General features: G+C 37.7%; 1 protein-coding gene across 1 annotated transcript in view; it reads left to right on the plus strand.

The window, feature by feature from the left end:
* The window catches only part of ERp60 (disulfide-isomerase A3), a 139,691-nt gene that overhangs the window by 63,082 nt on the left and 54,539 nt on the right, over positions 1-22,070 (plus strand). Inside the window, exon 5 of the mRNA XM_067145219.2 lies at positions 10,638-10,754. Within this exon, the coding sequence (XP_067001320.1) occupies positions 10,638-10,754 (117 nt within the window). The remainder of the gene's footprint in view (positions 1-10,637; positions 10,755-22,070) is intronic.

The following is a 22,070-nucleotide window of genomic DNA, read 5'->3' on the forward strand; positions in this document are numbered from 1 at the left end:
CAACAATTACTTGAAATTTCATGATAACATATATTTTTTTTTTCTAGTTTGTTTATGTCGCATCTACTTCCTTTAAGACTTCATTTCCTAATCTAATATTTCCTACATCACCTGCCTTCGTTCGACTGCACTTCATTACTTTTGTTTTGGACTTATTTATTTTCATCTTGTACTCCTTACCCAAGACTTCATCCATACCATTCAGCAACTTCTCGAGATCTTCTGCAGTCTCAGATAAAATAACAATATCATTGGCAAATCTCAAGGTTTTGATTTCCTCTCCTTGGACTGTGATTCCCTTTCCAAATTTCTCTTTGATTTCCTTTACTGCCTGTTCCATGTAAACATTGAAAAGGAGAGGGGACAAACTGCAGCCTTGCCTCACTCCTTTCTGGATTGCTGCTTCTTTTTCAAAGCCCTCGATTCTTATCACTGCAGTCTGATTTTTATACAGATTGTAGATAATTTTCCGTTCTCGGTATCTGATCCCTATTATCTTCAGAATCTTAAATAGCTTGGTCCAATCAACATTATCGAAAGCCTTTTCTAGATCTACGAATGCCATGTACGTGGCCTTGTACTTCTTGATTCGATCCTCTAAGATCAGACGTAAAGCCAGGATTGCTTCACGAGTTCCTACATTTCTTCTGAAGCCAAATTGATCTTCTCCAAACTCAGCTTCTACTTGTTTTTCCATTCTTCTGTAAATAATACGTGTTAAAATTTTGCAGGTATGAGATACTAAACTAATGGTGTGGTAGTTTTCACACCTGTCAGCACCGGCTTTCTTGGGAATAGGTATAACAACATTCTTCCGAAAATTGTATGGGACTTCTCCTGTCTGATACATCTTGCACACTAAATGAAATAACCTTGCCATGCTAGTTTCTCCTAAGGCAGTCAGTAATTCAGAGGGAATGTCATCAATTCCAGGTCCCTTGTTCCTATTGAGGTCACTCACAGCTCTGTCAAACTCTGACCTCAAAATTGGGTCTCCCATTTCATCATCAACAGCCTCTTCATGTTCCAGAACGAAATGATCTACATCTTTACCTTGATACAACTGTTGGATATGCACCTGCTATCTTTCTGCTTTGTCTTCTTTCCCTAGAAGTGGCTTTCCATCTGAGCTCTTAATATTCATACACCTAGATTTCCTTTCTCCAAAGGTTTCCTTGATTTTCCTGTATGCAGCATCTACCTTTCCTACAACCATACAACCTTCAACATCCTTGCACTTCTCCTTCAGCCATTCTTCCTTAGCTACCTTGCACCTTCTGTGCACATGATTCTTTAATCGCCTGTATTCTTTTCTTCCCTCTTCATTTCTAGCATTCTTGTATTTTCGTCGTTCATCAATCAGGTGTAGTATCTCCTGAGTTATCCACTGATTCTTAGTTGATCTTTTCTTCCTTCCTAACATTTCTTCAGCAGCCCTACTGACTTCATTTTTCGTGACTCTCCACTCTTCCTCTATAGTGTTTCCTTCAGCCTTTTCATTTAGTCCTTGTGCAACATGTTCCTTGAAACAATTCCTCACACTCTTTTCTTTCAACTTGTCTAGATCCCATCTTTTTGCATTCTTTCCTTTCTTCAATTTCTTCAACTTCAGATGGTATTTCATGACCAACAAGTTGTGGCCAGAGTCCACGTCTGCTCCTGGGAAAGTTTTGCAATCCAACACCTGGTTTCTGAATCTCTGCCTGATCATAATGAAGTCTATTTGATACCTTCCAGTGTCTCCAGGTCTCGTCCACGTATACAGCCGTCGTCTGTGGTGTTTGAACCAAGTATTGGCAATGACTAAATTATGATCAGTGCAGAATTCAACCAGCCGACTTCCTCTTTCGTTCCTTTGTCCCAATCCAAATTCTCCTACTGTACTACCTTCCCTTCCTTGGCCTACCACTGCATTCCAGTCTCCCATCACAGTTAGATTCTCGTCACCTTTTACATATTGTATTAAATCTTCTATCTCCTCATATATTCTTTCAATTTCTTCATCATCCTCTGAACTAGTAGGCATATAGACCTGCACTATTGTGGTTGGTATTGGTTTGGTGTCCTTCTTGACGACAATAATTCTTTCACTATGCTGGTCTTAGTAGCTTACCCACTGCCCTATTTTCTTATTCATTATTAAACCAACTCCTGCATTTCCCGTTTGATTTTGTGTTGATAATTCAGTAGTCGCCTGACCAAAAATCTTGTTCTTCCTGCCAACGTACATCACTTATACCAACTACATCTAACTTTAGCCTATCTCCCTTTTCAGATTCTCTAACCTACCACAACAATTCAAACTTCTAACATTCCACACTCCAACTCGCAGAATGTCGGTATCCATCTTCCTGATGATCGCCCCCTCTCGTGTAGTCCCCACCCGGAGATCCGAATGGGGGACTAGTTTACCTCCGGAATATTTTACCCGGGAGGAAGCCACCATCAGTACATCATTCATACAGAGAGAGCTGCATGTCCTCGGGAGTTAGTTACGGTTGTAGTTTCCCGTTGCTTTCAGCCGTGTAGCAGTATCAACACAGCTAAGCTATGTTGAGTATTATTACAAGGCCGTATCAGACACTCATCTAGACTGCCGCCCTTGCAACTACCAAAAGGCTGCTACCCCCCTTTCGATGAACCATTCCTTAGTCTGGTCTCTCACCAGATACCCATCCGATATGGTTGCACCTGCGGCTCGGCTATCTGCATCATTGGGACACGCAAGCCTCCCCACCGCGGCAAGGTCACATGGTTCGCAGAGGAGGTTTGTCATAATATACAATACCAATGAAACCAAAATATTAGAACAATTAAATGAAATAGATCCACACATAAATTTCACCATGGAAACAGAAAACAACCATACTATAAATTACCTAGATATATCTATAACCGGGCACGAAAGTCATTTAACATATAAAATATATAGAAAGCCCACACATACATCCAACACAATAAAAATAACTCCATCCACCCTAACGCACACAAGAAAGCAGCATTCCATAGTATGATATATAGAGCGTTTAATATACCACTAACACAGGAAGAACTAAACAAAAACTGAACCTGATTCATGAAATAGCCAGACAAAATGGATACAAAAAAGAAATGATCAATAAAATCATATAGAATAAAAAAATCAACCCAAATCAAAACTAATCAGGACTAACAAAACCAAGAAAAACTACGTACTATTCACTTTTAACAACACCCACATGTATCCTATAACCAATATTTTCAAGAAACTATATCTAAAAATAGCATATAGAACCACATATAACACCAATATTCTACACAACACCGAATCCATCAACAACAATAATAAATACGACCATTCAGGAGTATATCGTATGAAATGCAACAGATGTGAAGCCAGTTACATTGGACGCAGTGGAAGGAATTTTCAGATACGTTACAATGACCATGTCAACGCAATAAAACAGTCATTTCTCAGTCATGGGCCAACACATTGAAGACTAAAATCATAAATTTACAAACATTGAAAACGACATGCAAATTCTAAGTATTAACCCTATATACTATAATGGGAGAATGTTATATCAGCCTAGATCAATACACCAATCCAAACTTCAATTTAAATGAATTTACAGATGGAATTAATATTTTCATTGCAGTCATCCCTTCCCTAAAAAACAATTACCTAAAAAGAATCAAAAAACAAGACCTAATACACATTAAAGAACCGCCAGAAAACACACACACACACACACACACACCCCTCTCCACTCCTATTCCCTCAACAGCTGCTCCTCTTACCCCTCCAACCTTCCCCTCCGCAGCCAGAAGCAGCAGCTTCAGACACACACGGAACAGTGCTAGACGTGCTCCCGAATAGCACACATCAAGAGTCAACAACTACAGTAAGTTCACGCACACCTATTCCCACGTTAAATAGACATTCCACCTTGGCAGATGCAAAATTTCTTACACTTCATTTCTGTTTTACAGATACAAAATACGTCCAACGATGCAAAGTGAAGAAAGGAACTTTCACGCTAATCACATAACATAAGATATGTTAAAATCAAGTAATACGTAATGACGTTTGACAAAATTAAATAACATAAAGAATAAGGGAAGCATGTTGCTAGAACAATAATTTATCTATACTTAACATATCCTATCAAATGTTATGGTAAACCAGTTTTAACAAACTGCAAGCACTGTGTGTAGATCGACAAAGTTCCGCACTAAACACCGGATAACGACCTTGATTTTAACATAAGTGTTCATATTTCAAGAAACTTATACCATTATACTACCATTACAAGTAATGAAAATCATTTTATTTTCCGTATTGAAAGAATCTCAATAATAATATAAGAGAAATTTATTGGACTCCAACCTATTCAATACATTACAGGATGTTAACATTTTTAGTTAAACATCGTTAAAATGGAGACATGTTTCGCCCTCCATGTGGGGCATCATCAGTCATATCAAAGCACCTCAAAATTAAACCAGACGTCTGGTTGGAAATTATGAACATAATATGTAAGAAAGAATACATTAAAAAACACGTACAAAGTCCTATCCTAAACGAAATAACAATAGACTAGTTACATATAGTAAAATACGCTAGTGGCTTCTTAATATTAAAATGAGGCCATCATATGCACAGTATAAAAATGAAAGTAATCAAAGTCTATATGATATTGAGTTCGATGGTAGTTCTGCGTAGTATATACAAATGTTGGCAAAATAAAACACAATTTATAATTACTGTACACTTATTTATAATTGTTAAAATTGATGAGGTAAAACATTCCAATTTGTCTATTTGTAATTTGGCTCCAACCAAAATAATTCGCCCTAGGATTCATGAGGTAGTCAACTCCGTTGGTCACTCTCTATTTGAATGGAGTGCACAGTGCAAGTGAACAACTTTTGTTGATTATAAAATGAGGCTGTACTAAGACAGAGTTAAAACAACACTGGCTTCAAATGAAAATAGTTAAAAACAAAATTAGGTTCTTCCTAGTTGACTAAAGGTTTTCGTATATTTTACAGTTTAGTGTACAGAGCGTTAAAAATTTCCATGTCAACTGTCAATTTAAAAAAAGAAATAGGTACCATAAAAGAAATAGCTGTTTTCAATGGATACAATCCCTCAATCATACAGAAAATAATCAATAAAGTGAAATTGAAATTGGCCACAAACCTCTCCCCAATAAAAATTAGTAAGCCTAAATATGCATCATTCACCTACAGTAACCCCATTATACATCAAATCGCTACCCCTTTAAAAAAACATATTAGGGTAGCCTATAAGACCCATAATTCTAATCAAAAGCTATTTTTCAACCACAATAAGATAAACTCGGACAACAATAAATTTTCGGGCTCTGGCATTTATAGACTGAAATGTGCTGAATGTAACAGTTCATATATCGGTCAAACTGGTAGAAGCTTTGCAATTAGATATGCAGAACATTTCAATGCCCAAAAGCACAAACACTCAGCCATGAGCATCCATATGAAAGACACCGGACATAGCTTTTCCACAATCGAACAGGATCTCCAAATTTTAAAAAGACTAGATAAAGGCAGGCTCATGACCGAGTTCAAAAATTTATACATTTTTTTGGACCAAAAATATAATAAGAATAAAAATTTAAATGATCCAATAGACAACCGAAGCCCTCTTTACGAACAATTAATATTTTCGCTCAATAGTTTAAATCTGAAAGACAAAAGACTTGTTAACGTCCTCAAAACAAGCTCTCCAAGCACCCCCACTAAGCCGCTCAACTCATCACGCCCCTATTCTCCCTCCAATACACACAACTCCTCCCCAAGCGCCAATCACATACCCACAGCCCCGCCTTCTCAAATCCACTCCCCTCCTCTAAGACGTCACACGTACAACACGAGGAGCAGGACATTAGCGACAGCCAGTGCTCCACAAACCTCCTAACAATTAGGTAACAGTTCAACAGCTTTCAAGGTAAGTTTTAACTTTCACATCTTTCATTTCTCAATGATTTCCCCTTTTTTTCTCTTTTTCTGTCATTTTACTTAACTAATTAAGACAAATCCTCCATTTTCAGATTTCCCTTACATGTAGGACAGCTCAAACACCGATTGCACTGCACAACATGTTCGACCGTTGCCCATTCAACCAACAACTGACTTTCCCACACTTCAACCTAATGATGTTTTTAACTATCTTCATTTGAAGCCGGTGTTGTTTTAACTCTATCTTAGCACAGCCTCATTTTATAATCAACAAAAGTTGTTCACTTGCACTGTGTTCTCCATTCAAATAGAGAGTGACCAACGGAGTTTACTACCTCATGAATCCTAGGGTGAATTATTTTGGTTGGAGCCAAATTACAAATAGACAAATTGGAATGTTTTACCTCATCAATTTTAACAATTATAAATAAGTGTACAGTAATTATAAATTGTTTTATTTTGCCAACATTTGTATATACTACGCAGAACTACCATCGAACTCAATATCATATAGACTTTGATTACTTTCATTTTTATACTGTGCATATGATGGCCTCATTTTAATATTAAGAAACCACTAGCGTATTTTACTATATGTAACTAGTCTATTGTTATTTCGTTTAGGATAGGACTTTGTACGTGTTTTTTAATGTATTCTTTCTTACATATTATGTTCATAATTTCCAACCAGACGTCTGGTTTAATTTTGAGGTGCTTTGATATGACTGATGATGCCCCACATGGAGGGCGAAACATGTCTCCATTTTAACGATGTTTAACTAAAAATGTTAACATCCTGTAATGTATTGAATAGGTTGGAGTCCAATAAATTTCTCTTATATTATTATTATACTACCAGTAAATGAACAAGGCTGATTATGTCGTAACATAGTTGCATAAATACAATACATCGCACGAATTCATCTATGCTTCAAAATGTTTTATTCATCTAGTCATAAGTTTTAATGTGGAACAGAGGACATTAATAATTGAAGAATATTGTATATTGAACATACATCATCCATGCACATAATAGCATTGTGAAGTTTTAACTCTCATATTAATGTAGACGAAGATAAGACGAACATTCGCAAATTGTTAATGTTTTTTACCCATACTATGTGACACCTTTATAATTCAAGAATAATGTATTTTTAACAGATATCATCCATGTACATATAGTAGTGTTGAGCTTTAATCCTCATATCAGTTACTGTAGACGATTACTTAAAATAGTACAGAGAACATTCGTAAATGATAATGTTTTACCCATACTATGTGACATTCTTATTGTGATGTTTTAATTGCATGTTATGATTGTCAGCTGAAGATGATCTTCACATCTTCACAAGGTCGAAACTGGTACTGTAGAACAATTTGTGAATATTAAAAACAATATGGAAATGAAACTTATAGATTATGAATCCTTCTGTCGTTCGTGTTGCCTTCCCAGTTAACCAAATTGAGATCACCCACATCATCATCATCATCGATTTTCCGCTCCAGAAAGCCGGGTGCGGGTGTTTACGAGCCTCTTCCAGTTTGTCCTGTCTGTCCACAGCTGATGTTCTATCTGTTGCTGCCAATTTACGTACATCACGTGTGGCAAGGTCTTTGAAAATTTACTTTTACCAACTGTCATGAGGCCTCCCTCTGGGCCTCTTACCAACATTCCTTTCGTAGTATGCTCTTGGGGTACTGATTGGAGCCATCCTTGTCTTATGTCCATACCATCGTAATATGCTTAATTCTAAGGTTTCCAACAGGCTCCTGTATAGTCCAAGTTGTTGCTGAATACTTTCATTCTTATTTTGTCTCTCATGGTTTTTTGGAGACATCACCAAAGGAACTTCATTTCAGTGGCCTGTAGGCAACTTAGTGCAGATCTAGTAAATGTTCCTGCTTCCAGTCCATATGTTAGAATGGGTGCAAGATATGTTTTGTACAGTGTGAGCTTGCAAGCTTGGGGAAATGAGTCATCCCAAATTAATTAATTGATGAACGGAGTGGTAGAATTTTTGACGCAGCTTGTATTCTATTGCCTATTTCTTGGTTTATGGTACTGTCAGAAGAAACGAAGCTCTGTAAGTATTTTAAGTTATTGATAATGTCTACTTCATTTTGCACTCGCATGTGGACTGCTTCAGGATTTCGACTCGTCACTAAACTAATATAATAGGGTTTGAGGGATGTTCCACCATTCAACACAAAGTAAAATATTTGAAATTTATTAAGCGAAGACCGGTTACGACTCCCTAGGAGTCATCATCAGTTCTTGTAGAATAATTAAATCAAAGGGAATCTGATAACAATCATCATGAGGATTGCCTACATACATCTCAATAGGTTGACATAAAAACATAATGACAAAATTATATACACAATGGCAATTGCCTAAATACATATCAATAGGTTGACATAAAACATAACGACAAATTATATACACAATGACATGAAACGCTTGGCATGTTAAGAAAGTTCTTGGATCTGAGTTAAAAATACTGCCATGTGTTTGTAGAACACAGAACAGACTTGTCGGTTATGTTTCAATCGAATTGAAAACAAATGAACTACAGTAGAACCCCGTTTAAATGGGCTGGAGCCACTTCGGTTGATGTATTTTTTCAGATGACACATGGTAAATATTTTCGGAAGGTAAATGTCGAAATAAAAATGCATAACCTCTGTTAAGCAAAGGTGCATACTGTATATTAACATTAAAATATTTACGTAATGTCACTCATTGTATAAAATCAGTGATTTTCTTCTGAATTTTCTTGGTGCAGCTATGTCGCGCCACCGTTTATGTTGGTGTAGATTCATTGCTTTGTTCAACAGAGCGCAAAGCAATTTGAAATAATGAAACCATTTCTTTTGCAATGGGGTAAGAAAAGCATTGGAACCACAGTGTAAAACCGCAAGGCCAGTGGAACGACCTTGGGTGAAAAAAAAAAATGAATGGAGAAGGGTCGCTGGACTTCCCTGGTATCCTAACAGAGGGTGCGGTATAGTCCGAGCAGTAAACAAGATGAAACTCCTGCAAGTGAAGCAGCGTTAAACACAGTCTACATAATCTTCATGACAAATACTACAATAATAATAATAATAATAATAATAATAATAATAATAATAATGCAGTAATAGTAATAATTCCTGCTTGTTCAAGAAAAAATTTATCATGGAATGAACTAGATGGTAAGAAACTTTTGTTTTATGCTACACGTGCATTCTGGTATAAGTCATGATATAAAAATTGGGTTTGCCTAGTAGCTCTCAGCACATATAGCAAGAGAATTACTAATATCGACGGCTAAGAACGAAAACAAAATATTAAAATACAATTTTGCCAGAGCATTTTGGTTAAGCCAGGTTTTGGTTAAGCGGGGTTCTACTGTAGTTGAAATAAAACCTACGTTTTGTAACTGGTTTTCTTCCTTTCTGTAATGTCTTAAATTATTCTTAAGAGTCACCTCCATAGTTTGGGAATAGCCCCTGTTTCAGCGGCCTAGTGCCTTTTAGGTTTTAAGAATGCATATTTAGGAGTGCAAGTACACGCCTCCATTCAACTTGGTGTTTTGGGCCATTTACTTAAAATGTTCTTTATCTGCTAAGGCCCAGTAGGTTGGGTACGAGATACCCCCGTTTCATTTGTGTAAGTTGTGCCTTGATGGCAAGTAATTGTAAAGTCTGATATTGCCTTGAATAGGCTTGAAAAACTGAGAGCGTGTCAGCTCTTTTCTAGTGTTGTAAGAAGGCCTCTGGGAGGCTTGACATTGTAAAGTGGGAGCAAGTGCTCCATGTTATTAGGGGATTTCTGCCCTTGAACAAATTTGTGCGTTGAGCTAGGAGCTTGAAATTGTAAAACTAGGGGCTTGTAGCCCAAGGGAGTTAAAATTCTTGGATCCTTCTAAGTTTTGTTTTTAGATTGCTATGTCTTTGTAATTTCCCTTAAGTGAAAATCTATCAAATTTCTATTGTTTTCTGGAAAATATAACCTCTGTTAAAATTTTAAATTAACTTTGTCTCTGTAGTTAGACCCATTCATCCCGGCACCTTCTTTCACCTCTGCTGTTCCACAGATATCCCGGAACAATTACTGTTGACCTTTCGTGGCTCAGGAGGCAGTGCGCCGGCCTCTCACCGCTGGGATTCGTAGTTTAAATCCCGGTCGCTCTGTGTGAGATTTGTGCTGGACAAAGCGGAGGCAGGACAGGACAGGTTTTTCTCCGGGTACTCCGGTTTTCCCTGTCATATTTCATTTCAGCAGCACTCTCCAATATCATTTCATCTGTCATTCATTAATCATTACACCAGAGGAGTGCGACAGGCTTCGGCAGCCGGCACTTTGTTGTTGTTGTTGTTGTTGTTTCAGTCAACATGCTCTTACAGCAATCTTCCCTTGTGAATAGTCAAGCACCAAAATATTTTGATCTAATGCGTGTTACCTATTCCTGCTTTCATTGTATTGCATCCAAATTATTGCACCATATTTTTCAAGCATGTCTCTGCCACTTTGCACTTTTCCTTGTGTGTTCATAAGTTGTAGACATCTTTTGATGGTTACTGTCGTAATGTGCAAACTTAAAACGTGGTTTATCTTTATAATACAGTTTAATTTTGTGGTAAATTTTTATTATGCTTGTTCTATTTTTCAGAAATGCTATTGTTCTATTCAGACCACCCCATTTGCATAACAAGTTTGAACCTGACTCTGTTAAGTATGAAGGGGCCAGCAAACGAGAAGCCATTGAATCTTGGATCAATGAAAATTAGTAAGTAATTAGATGGCTATATATAATTTCTTAAATAAGAATGGAGTATGTCAATTGTCATAACTCGGCTTTATGGATATTAGGATCACATGAAGACTGTGCTGATATAGTGTAGAAATTTTTGTTACAATCAGTGTTATATTCCCCTTACTTTTCGTACTTGCCATAAAATCAGTTGTTTCTTGTCCTGATATGAAGTAGATACGTGTTAATTTAACAGATCTTCCCTTTCCACTTCCTGTATGCCAATCTTATTTTGTTAATTGTATGGGAGTCTTTTCAACTATTTTCCAAGGCACTTCAAATTTCAGTGCTAATGTCACCCTCTCTCAACATTTAATTTTAAGTCAGTTACTACCATTTTGACAGTAGTCACCAAGCGAATTATTCAACTACGAAAATATTCAGTCTTTGTGATAATGTGTTTAATTACTTTTTTGGCTGGAATAGTTGTAGTAGTTTTGAAATTATGGAATGTGCTGAAGTCAAGAATCTATGGTGGGAATTGCATTGGTAACACCCTTGCATAATTTTCACATCCCATTATTTTTGGGTCCAAAGTGGAGAAAAAATGTTCACGTATTTGACACACCCACTTCTTCGAACATCCATCACGCAGCTCTGGATGCGTTTCGAAATAAAGATGTCAACTACTCAAGTAGGAGCCTTCCTATTGGGAAGCCAGGCATTCCAAATACTGGGCAACGTGCTGTTATCAGCCGATAGGAAATACCACTGCAGTTGTTCAGTGATGAGAGAATCAGCGCAGAAGTGACTAGTGATGCTCTATCCCAGTCTGGTACAAAGCTATTTTAGGAGTGTTTCGGGTACGGGACATGCGTTTTCTGTGATCTCAAAATTGTTTGTTAGTCCACAGTGAGCTAGTATTAGAGTAATACTGCATCATATAAACTCGTGGTGATCAGTTACTCCGAAACATACAGGAATAGCGCAGCGGGCGGCAAGTATTCAGTGTCCAAATGCAACCTGCGCTACCGCGGTAACAGGGAAGTGCACTTCAAGCGACCAACAACTCTTGCAAATCATTTTGCGAACCAAAAAGCGACAAGTTTCTGCAGAGAGAGGTGGATCTACTTAATCACAGTAGAAGTCCGTTGTAGCGAGAATTCACAACAGCGGAAAATTTACTCGCTATAACGGATTGTCGTCATATCCGATTTTTGTATAAAAGTCGGAAAAATCCCCATACACATTAAAATCGGTATGAAATGGCAATCAGTTTCTTCAAAACTTGCATTTCCGCGGATGATATCCACACTGCGGCTTACTTGTTTGTTGTTTTTCGAAATCCGATACTACGTGAAAGTGTGTGTTTAATTTCATTCTGAAAAAGTTACACTAGGCCCGTATCGTATTTCTCCGAATCCAAGCCGAACCCTACTTTTTCCTTCAAAAAATGTAAATCAGGCTCAAATAGAGCTTTGTAAAATCATATGAATGCCTTTGTTGTACAGTGCGCATTTTTAGACTATTTTTAGACGCCGAACATTGGCTTTCGTTAAGCCATATGTTTTTGCGACTGCTCTATTTCCGCAGGTTTAATGACCATCAATTTAAAATTGGCATCATAATACCGAAGAGAACCCGTTGAAAATTTGCTGGCAATACCTATTCCATGCGTCTCTACAATACGGCGATCCGCCAGGAAAATATTCTTGCTGCCTATAAAACTGTTACGGTACTTTTACTCAGCGTCACATATAACCGGCTACCGCTACACACACGTCTCGCTTGCCGGGTTCGGCCAACTTCAGCGGCTAGCGATGTATAGACCTAATCGCGGACGTTGAAGGTCAACGAACTAGTTTATTGCGCCACGGAATGGCCATTCCACCCTAGTGTTTTTCATGCACATACCTCAGAATTTCATCTTCGACTTCTTTAAAGCGTCCTTGGTGCAGACACTGAATGCATTTTTTGTACAGTAGGCTATACTTTTTTTAATTATCTTTGTTTTCACGCTGATGCCAAATATAGGCTTTAGTTAGGCCTATGCCGTATTTTCTTGCAGCTGCACAATTATTTACATTTCCGAGTGTTTAATATCCATTAAGCCGGGCTGAGTGGCTCAGACGGTTAAGGCGCTGGCCTTCTAACCCCAACTTGGCAGGTTCTATCCTGGCTCAGTCCGGTGGTATTTGAAGGTGCTCAAATACGACAGCCCCGTGTCGGTAGATTTACTGGCACGTAAAAGAACTCCTGCGGGACTAAATTCCGGCACCTCGGCGTCTCCGAAGACCTTAAAAAGTAGTTAGTGGGACGTAAAGCAAATAACATTAAATTAAATTATTAATATCCATTAACTTAAAATTGGCATCATAATATCGACGAGAACCCATTGAAAATTTGCCGGCAATACCTGTTATTTTTATGACTATCCATCACGAAAATATTTTTGCTGTCTATTAAACTTAATTTTACTAAGAGTCAGGTACAGTAGACGCGTTATAACTCTGCCACTGAGTAGGCATGGCCTCTCTAAGAATTCGATGGCTTGCATGTTTTGATGTCATTCTGCAGATTTGAGAACCGTTTTTGTAGAAGGTAATAGAATGTCAATCTATCTTCACTATTTCCCAAGATCCAGTGACGTTACACACAGGCACTGTACAACCGGTTGTCGCGGCTAGCGATGTATAATAAGGAGGCGGTCGTTTACTGTCAACGAATTTTGTGTGGGCGTGCGGGTGCAGGGGTGAAAAGAAGCAGTGTGGTTACCACGAGAGTTGCCAGTGGTATTCGTTACTGTTAGACCGCGAATGCAAGGCGACCCTTGATTTTTCGCGTGAGATTCTGAGGGAAAAAAACGTCATCTTGGATTCGGAAAAATACGGTATCACTCCAAAGTTTTCTTCTTCAAATGGCGTCACCTAACCTAACTGTATGTGTGTCATGAAAACATATTTGAAACGCATATAGAGAAATGAGTTATCCTCGCTAAAATTTTAAATGTGAAAAGCCTTTCCGAAATTTAACTAGACGCGAGAAAATATGAACTATCCTCTGAAATGAGTTATGTACTCTGCCATATCTTGAGGTGTATCACATTCTAACTTAGTTTCAGTATATAACATTAAAATTAAGAGATCGATTACTTCAGCCGTTATTTTTGAGTTAACAACTGCTATCAGCCACGTTATTTACGCATTTATTACGAAAACTTGTTATCCTCTTTCATTTCGAACTTTCTTTAGAGAACAGCAGCCCTTGGGTATTACTAATTGACTCCAACATCGCCTTCGAATGTCGACGAGAGAGCTCGGTAATGCACATACCGGTAGTGAGAAAACTATACCATACCAAAGATGATCGATCGCATTTTGTGCCAAACGTTTCAGTTTCCTTATTCAAACAGCGTCACCTATCCTAACTTAACCGTACAATACATATGATGGAAACATACTTCAAGCGCCACTAGAGAAATGATAACCTTCTCACTATAAATTTACATGACAATAACCTATCCGTAATTTAAACAGACGCGAGAATATATAAACTAACCTGTGAAATCAATTATGCACTCTGCCATATCTCGAGGTGTATCCCATTTTTACTTAATTGCAGTATTTAGCATTAAAATTAAGCGATCGTTTAGTCAGCCTTTATTTTTAACGAGTTAGGAACTGTTATTGGACACGTTATTTACGCATTTATTACCAAAATATGTTCTCTTTCATTTAGAATTTTCTTCACGTAACAGCAGTCGACGCGTATTACTAATAGACTCCAACATCGCCTTCGAATGTCGACAAGAGAACTCACTAGTGGGCTTAGGGACGAAATGATACCGAAGATAATCGATTGCATGCAACATAATCGCTGGGGCACATAAATATCGGTAACGGAAAAAATCACGCGCGTTTAATCGCTCATAATAACGGATGCGTCAGTGATAGGGCTTCACAATTAAGTATTTATTTATTTTCCACCTAGTCGATACAATGATTGCTTAAGGAAATTTTTAATGGTCAAAAGTGGTACATGTTTCGTATATTATCAACATCTTCAGCCACATAACACTGTTTAGATGAAAAATATATAAAATTGACAAAGTAATGCTTTAGAGGAAGTGTCCTTAAAATTAACATAAGATTTATAAGATTTTAAGGACACTTCCTCTAAAGCATTACTTTGTCAATTTTATATATTTTTCATCTAAACAGTGTTATGTGGCTGAAGATGTTGATAATATACGAAACATGTACCACTTTTGACCATTAAAAATTGCCTTAAGCAATCATTGTATCGACTAGGTGGAAAATAAATAAATACTTAATTATGAACCTATTGGAGTGCGATACGGACCATGAAGCTGATTTTATGTAAGTGATAGGGCTCTCGCTGTAACTGAAGGATAATACACAGTTTAATGTAGGAATTTTGAAGGGACCGCAAAACATTGTTGGTATAGGCCCTAACGGGGTTCTCGCTATATGCTGTACTCGATATAGCGGACTTCTACTATATATAATTTCGCTATGCAAATTTGGATATGGCGTTTCTCACGAAGTACTGTATTTTAAAGGGCAAGAAATAGCTGCTGCACATTTTTAAATTCATGGTTATTAAATACACAGAAATGAAGAATAATTATGCAGCCACACGAAAGGACGGCATAACTACAGCCCATGTTCGGTATTAGCGTGAAGACAAAGATAGTTTTAAAATGTTTGCTGTACAAAAAAATGCATTCAGTGACCTGGAAGAAGGACACTTCAGAGAAGTCTAACATGAAATTGTGAAGTATATGCATGGAAAAACGCAAGGGTGAATAGCCATAACACGACACACAAAACTCGTTGACCTTCAACGTCCTTATCTTTGTCATACATCGCTAGCTGCTGAAGCCAGCCGAAGCTGGTAGGCGAAACGTGTGTCTAGCGACATCCTGTTGTACATTACACTTCGAGTAAAAACAGGATAAATAGAAATGTATATTGTGACAACTTGTGCTGGTTGATATGTTCTTTCACTACCCGGCACTGGTGTAGATAGATAAGGATCAGCTGTCTCCGAACATGTGTTTCTAAATGGGAATTGATGTGATTTAATTTGGAATTTATAGTTTAAATAGAGGATTTGAAACTGTGTATTCATTACTGTGGTGCTTCAGGACTGTCCATTGTGTTTGTGCTATATATGTTTGATGCAAATTAAGATACAGTGTTTCATGTTTTAAAAGTAATCTGTAAAAAATATGTAAGTAGTATTTTACAGTTAATAATGGCATAAGGACATTACTTCAAAAATTGGTTCGTCAGTAACGTAATCAATATCTCAAATGTTAGTGCTTTGTTGCACTGAGTGTTCTTTCAGTAATTCGACAAGAAAAATGACTGTATATAAAACTCCATAGCAGTTATCAGTTATAACCTTTAAAAAAAATGTCAACTGTTTAGTGTACATGCTGTGAAATATATCACTGGCTTGCCACATTATTCTTATAAACACGTATGTCATTCTTACATAACTACTTAATTTATATGTTAACACATTGCTGACCGGATTCTTGAGCTTGTCACATACCCTGTGGACCGGACATTTTTCTACTAAGCGTACTAGGGTGCACTTGATTATAAAAATGTACATAACTATTAAACCAGTCAGGATTTTATCTTGTGTCTTTACAAAACAATCTTCAGCGTCAATTCCTAACACACCATTAATGTTTACATCGTCGTCGTCGTCAGAGTCACTTGAATAAATAAGCACACTAGGTAAATTACGGCGTGTTGAGGCTTGAATATCAATTCCACTATCACTCTCACATTCAGTTTCCACTAATTCATCATCACCATATCCATTTGAACGATCATCGGCATATAATTCTTCTAAAATATCGTCGTCAGCTAACACCGTATTCCGCGGGCGCTCCATCTTGTCATTGACTGACCGGCAGAAAGAAAGTCGCCGTTTCAAAACTAAATCAAAGAATAAAAGAGGCCGTCAATGAAAGAAAAGTAGCAGATATACATCTACGATTTACTCTACTCAGGGCCTGTACTACGACAGCCAGATAAAAGTGCGGTATAAATTTATTTGGCAGTTTGGACATTTATCTGGAAGTTCGGTTGAAACCGCGTACTACGACTTTCGTTTATGTGCAATCTGGGAAAATATTCTCGAGTATAGCTGTGCCGAAGTTGGACAGGCTGTTAACGCTCTTATCTGGCACTTAGCTCTTATCGGGGACGCTACGGTAAAGAATCAAGATGGCTACTGATGAAGATGAATCTACATCTGCATGATGCTATGCGAAATTAAGTTGTTACAATGTAATTTATATATATATTTATAAAGTATGTCATGCTTCCTGTCCAGCTATCACAGAATTTTTAAATATTTCCCAAGCTAGTAAGTTGTTGCTACTGAGTATATCACTAGTACACAAGCAAGCAACCGTAAGCTTCATGGATAGCCGTGGTCGTTAGGACAGCAAAGCTTGCTGCTAAGCAGTTTTTCGTGGGTTCGAGTCCCAATAGTCTAACATTTTTTTACCTTGTAAATGGTAGTCGGTAGGGTACCAGAGGTGATAGTACACATTTTCTAATCATGAAAATGCGTGTCAAAAGCGTGGGTTCTATTACAAATCTATCCACGACGCACATATGGAGTAAAGGTATACGACGTTGTTCATGGCGATTCGTTCGTCGAATGAGGATGTTAAGGAGGTTATATTTCTTTTACTTCATAACAACTTGCTACAAAAGTATTTACGCTAAAGTGAGATAAATGCTTTTCAGTTACTATTCTCACATTGTATTGAAAAGAAAGAAACTAACTACTTATTCAATGAGCAAACAATAAATTGAATTAATAATAAAATTAATGATCCCACGCTGCATCAGTGGCATTAATTACGAATATAAACTTTACTTTTGTCGTAACGCGCAACCTCGTAAATAGTACTAGACAAAAGACGCATCACCTGAATCTTAACTTTTGCGTCCAGGTTACATTTTCAATCTTTTTATTTTCTATAACAGTTTCAGTTTCGTTATACAGTTAATTAATTTTAACATTTCTTCGTATGTGTATATTTCAGTCCTAATTCTGTTTTTGACCTGGACTTCCACATTATAGCTTAATAAGAGTCTGATATTGGATTGTAGTAATACAATTTCTAAAGGAATAGAGCTAAACAAACAAAAACACCAGGGAACACGTATACCACCGCGCTAAATTTCACTATATTTTCAGTAACCTTATTACCCACCCAATAAAAATGTTACTACATCTTCCGCAATACAATACCGCCGTTAAAATCCATTGGTAGTACGCAAGAAAATATTTAACTTCTAGTTTGCAAAACTGCAGCCTACACATCTGGCTGTTTATCTGACAGTCGTAGTACAGGCCCTCAATGTGCAAGTCCGAAATAGTTCAATATATGGTCAAGAGATGTCACAGGAAGACCGAAAACAATGTCGTGATTAAAACCGAGATTTCTTGGGGCCCGTCACCCATGTGTTAACATGCTCAGCTTAACCATGTATCTTACTATTAACTTCCTCTGGAGATGCTTAATTCTCTTTTTTTAAGATGAATTGCTCCTTATTATCAGCGCTAACTTGTGTGTTATCACCAGCACTAGAGCATACAGAGCTAATACTCGAGAGTCTTGTATGAAATAATCATGAGTGGAATATCTGATTTAGTAGATTGGCGTTGATGTGAACATCTTTTTACTATGATGGTTCAGGATAAATATGATGGAAGATTTGGAAAATTGTGTGGGACTGCTATGGAATCCAGTTTGCATCTCTGTCCCACTTTGTCACCATTAATAATGAAACTGTCACAGTTTTGGATTATTCGGCGGTAAAATGCAGATTACAGTTAGGACTTTCATCACTTAAAGGCAGATCTTATCGTGGAGTAGCCTTCAACCACTTGGATAACAGATTGGGATCCTTTGGGGCGAAATTTTTTCCTTTGACTGTTTATCGCAACGTGTACACCATGCCCGTTAACTTGCATTCCAGAGCGACTCATCACAATATTCATTTATTTTCCTCAAGGTAAACGTAACCGTTTTATAGACGACAGGAATATTTTCATGATGGGTCGTTGTATTGTAGAGACACATGGAACAGGTATTGTCGGTATATTTTCAATGGGTTCTCGTCAATATTGCGATGCAAGTTTTAAGTTTGAATCTGTGGAAATAAAGAATAATTGTGGCGCCAAGAGAAAATACAGCATGACTAAAGTCAGTGTGCGGTTTTGGCATAAAGACGGTTTAAAAATTGTACTGTACAGGAAAGGCATTCGGTGACCTGCAACAAGGACACTTTAATGAAGTCGAACATGAAATTGTGAGGTATTTGCGCAAAAAACTCAAGGTCTGAATGGCTATAACATGAGGAATCAGATCAAAAATTAGATGGATGGCTTTTCCGGCATTTGCTCTATTAACCAGCGTTTCGTCTTAGGTCTGACACTAGACTCTTCAGAGTGGGATGTGTCAGACCCTACCCACTGACGCTGGGGTGTATGCAGGTGAACTTATCAGAAGCTTATTTATGAAGCACAGTCTGATAACTGCATACGGGAGATAAAACTCCACAATGGAATTAATGCCCGCCTAGCAATTCCAAATGGAAATTCTAAGTTCCCATGGAGGGAATTAGATTCTTTTCCACCAATAGAGCATATCAAAAATCAGATCAAAAATTAGATGGATGGCTTTTCCGGCATTTGCTCTATTAACCAGCGTTTCGTCTTAGGTCTGACACTAGACTCTTCAGAGTGGGATGTGTCAGACCCTACCCACTGACGCTGGGGTGTATGCAGGTGAACTTATCAGAAGCTTATTTATGAAGCACAGTCTGATAACTGCATACGGGAGATAAAACTCCACAATGGAATTAATGCCCGCCTAGCAATTCCAAATGGAAATTCTAAGTTCCCATGGAGGGAACTAGATTCTTTTCCACCAATAGAGCATATCAAAAATCAGATCAAAAATTAGATGGATGGCTTTTCCGGCATTTGCTCTATTAACCAGCGTTTCGTCTTAGGTCTGACACTAGACTCTTCAGAGTGGGATGTGTCAGACCCTACCCACTGACGCTGGGGTGTATGCAGGTGAACTTATCAGAAGCTTATTTATGAAGCACAGTCTGATAACTGCATACGGGAGATAAAACTCCACAATGGAATTAATGCCCGCCTAGCAATTCCAAATGGAAATTCTAAGTTCCCATGGAGGGAATTAGATTCTTTTCCACCAATAGAGCATATCAAAAATCAGATCAAAAATTAGATGGATGGCTTTTCCGGCATTTGCTCTATTAACCAGCGTTTCGTCTTAGGTCTGACACTAGACTCTTCAGAGTGGGTGGAAGAGTCTAGTGTCAGACCTAAGACGAAACGCTGGTTAATAGAGCAAATGCCGGAAAAGCCATCCAGCTGATTTTTGATATGCTCTATTGGTGGAAAAGAATCTTAATTCTCTCCATGGGAACTTAGAATTTCCATTTGGAATTGCTAGGCGGGCATTAATTCCATTGTGGAGTTTTATCTCCCATATGCAGTTATCAGACTGTGCTTCATAAATAAGCTTCTGATAAGTTCACCTGCATACACCCCAGCGTCAGTGGGTAGGGTCTGACACATCCCACTCTAAAGAGTCTAGTGTCAGACCTAAGACGAAACGCTGGTTAATAGAGCAAATGCCGGAAAAGCCATCCATCTAATTTTTGATCTGATTTTTGATATGCTCTATTGGTGGAAAAGAATCTAATTCCCTCCATGGGAACTTACAATTTCCATTTATAACATGAGGTGCGATATGAATGTGGGCTTGCAAAGAGGAATTCCCTGAACTTTCAAAGGCAGTATCAGATACCTCTGATGAAAATCATTAAGGATGTAGGTAAGATTTACATGATGCTTGTGTGTGTTTAATGTTATAAATTAAAATTTGATTTTAAAAAAAATATGACTTCACAAAGGACTTTTTAAGCCTGATTTAATTTTGTTGAAGGAAACAGTGGAGATCGTCTGAAATTCAGAGAAATACGGTAATTCCCTAAGCAAAAATGGCTAGTAAAAAACTTTTGCTGGCTTAACCCATCTACCTCATATTTAAAAGGCCACTCAGTTTACTCAGAAATCAGATGTAAATCTCGTGCTACAGCGCATATCAGAACAAAACCTATCACAAGTCATCGCACGGTTGAAATATTTTCGTTCTATTTTTTTTATTTATACCATGCAGAGGATTTGTATTTACCAGTAATGATTCTTCAGAAGATGGATGTGTTGTGCTAAACTTCAATATACTCCATAATATGACGATGCGCTTGTCTTTTGTTATAATATTATTGAATATAAGGCTTTTGAATCTGAGATATTAGAATGCAGAGAGCTAAATAAGCTTTTTCTCATCCTTCCCAGTGTCAAACCACCCTGTATCTACTTCAACTGTTTCCTTATATAATCATTTGTATCCCATGCAATTTCTGAAAAGATACTATCTAGAAACATTTAATGTCATAATGGAAGAAAATCCCAATAATTATTCTTAAGCATTTCAAATATTTCACCTGATTCAATGGATGAAAGAACAACAATTGGATTTTTTCTTTTTCCTTCATTATCACCCATATCCATTCATTGTCGTCCTTACCGAGCAAGTTGGCCATGCGGTTAGGGGCATGCAGCTGTGTGCTTGCATTCGGGAGATAGTGGGTTCGAACCCCATTGTCGGCAGCCCTGAAAATGGTTTTCTGTAGTTTCCCATTTTCACACCAGGCCAATGCTGGGGCTGTACCGCTTCCTTCCCACTCCTAGCCCTTACCTGACCCATCGTTGTCGGTGCAACGTATGGCCAATTGTAAATTTAAAAAACTTCCGTCCTTCCTCACATGTTTTTGTTGTGCCTATGCTTCATCACCCATATATAATATCACTATCACTTTTGGACATTGAACTGTTTCCTTCATCTTATTGTTATCTTGTACAATCTCTTCATTATCACTTTCATATCATATTCACTATTCCAAGCCATAGTGAACTGGAAGGAATGCGGACTAAGAGAATACCTCTGCTAATTCAATGACTTCAAGAAAACAAACGGTGAGGGTAAGGATAATAACTAACGAGGGTAGAACAGCCACATTTTTTGTGCTATTCATAGATCGATAAATGTAGGAGGTACTTGCAGGGGTAGGCAAATTAGAAGTAGAAATGTAATATTCTATGCCTGACGGGTGAGATCTGTCAACTGAGTTGGAGGCCACATCAGATGTGACCTCCTCATACGAGGTGACTGGGTTAACAGTGCTT

This window comes from Anabrus simplex, chromosome 4 (genome assembly GCF_040414725.1).
Source record: "Anabrus simplex isolate iqAnaSimp1 chromosome 4, ASM4041472v1, whole genome shotgun sequence".
Taxonomy (NCBI): Eukaryota; Metazoa; Arthropoda; class Insecta; order Orthoptera; family Tettigoniidae; genus Anabrus; species Anabrus simplex.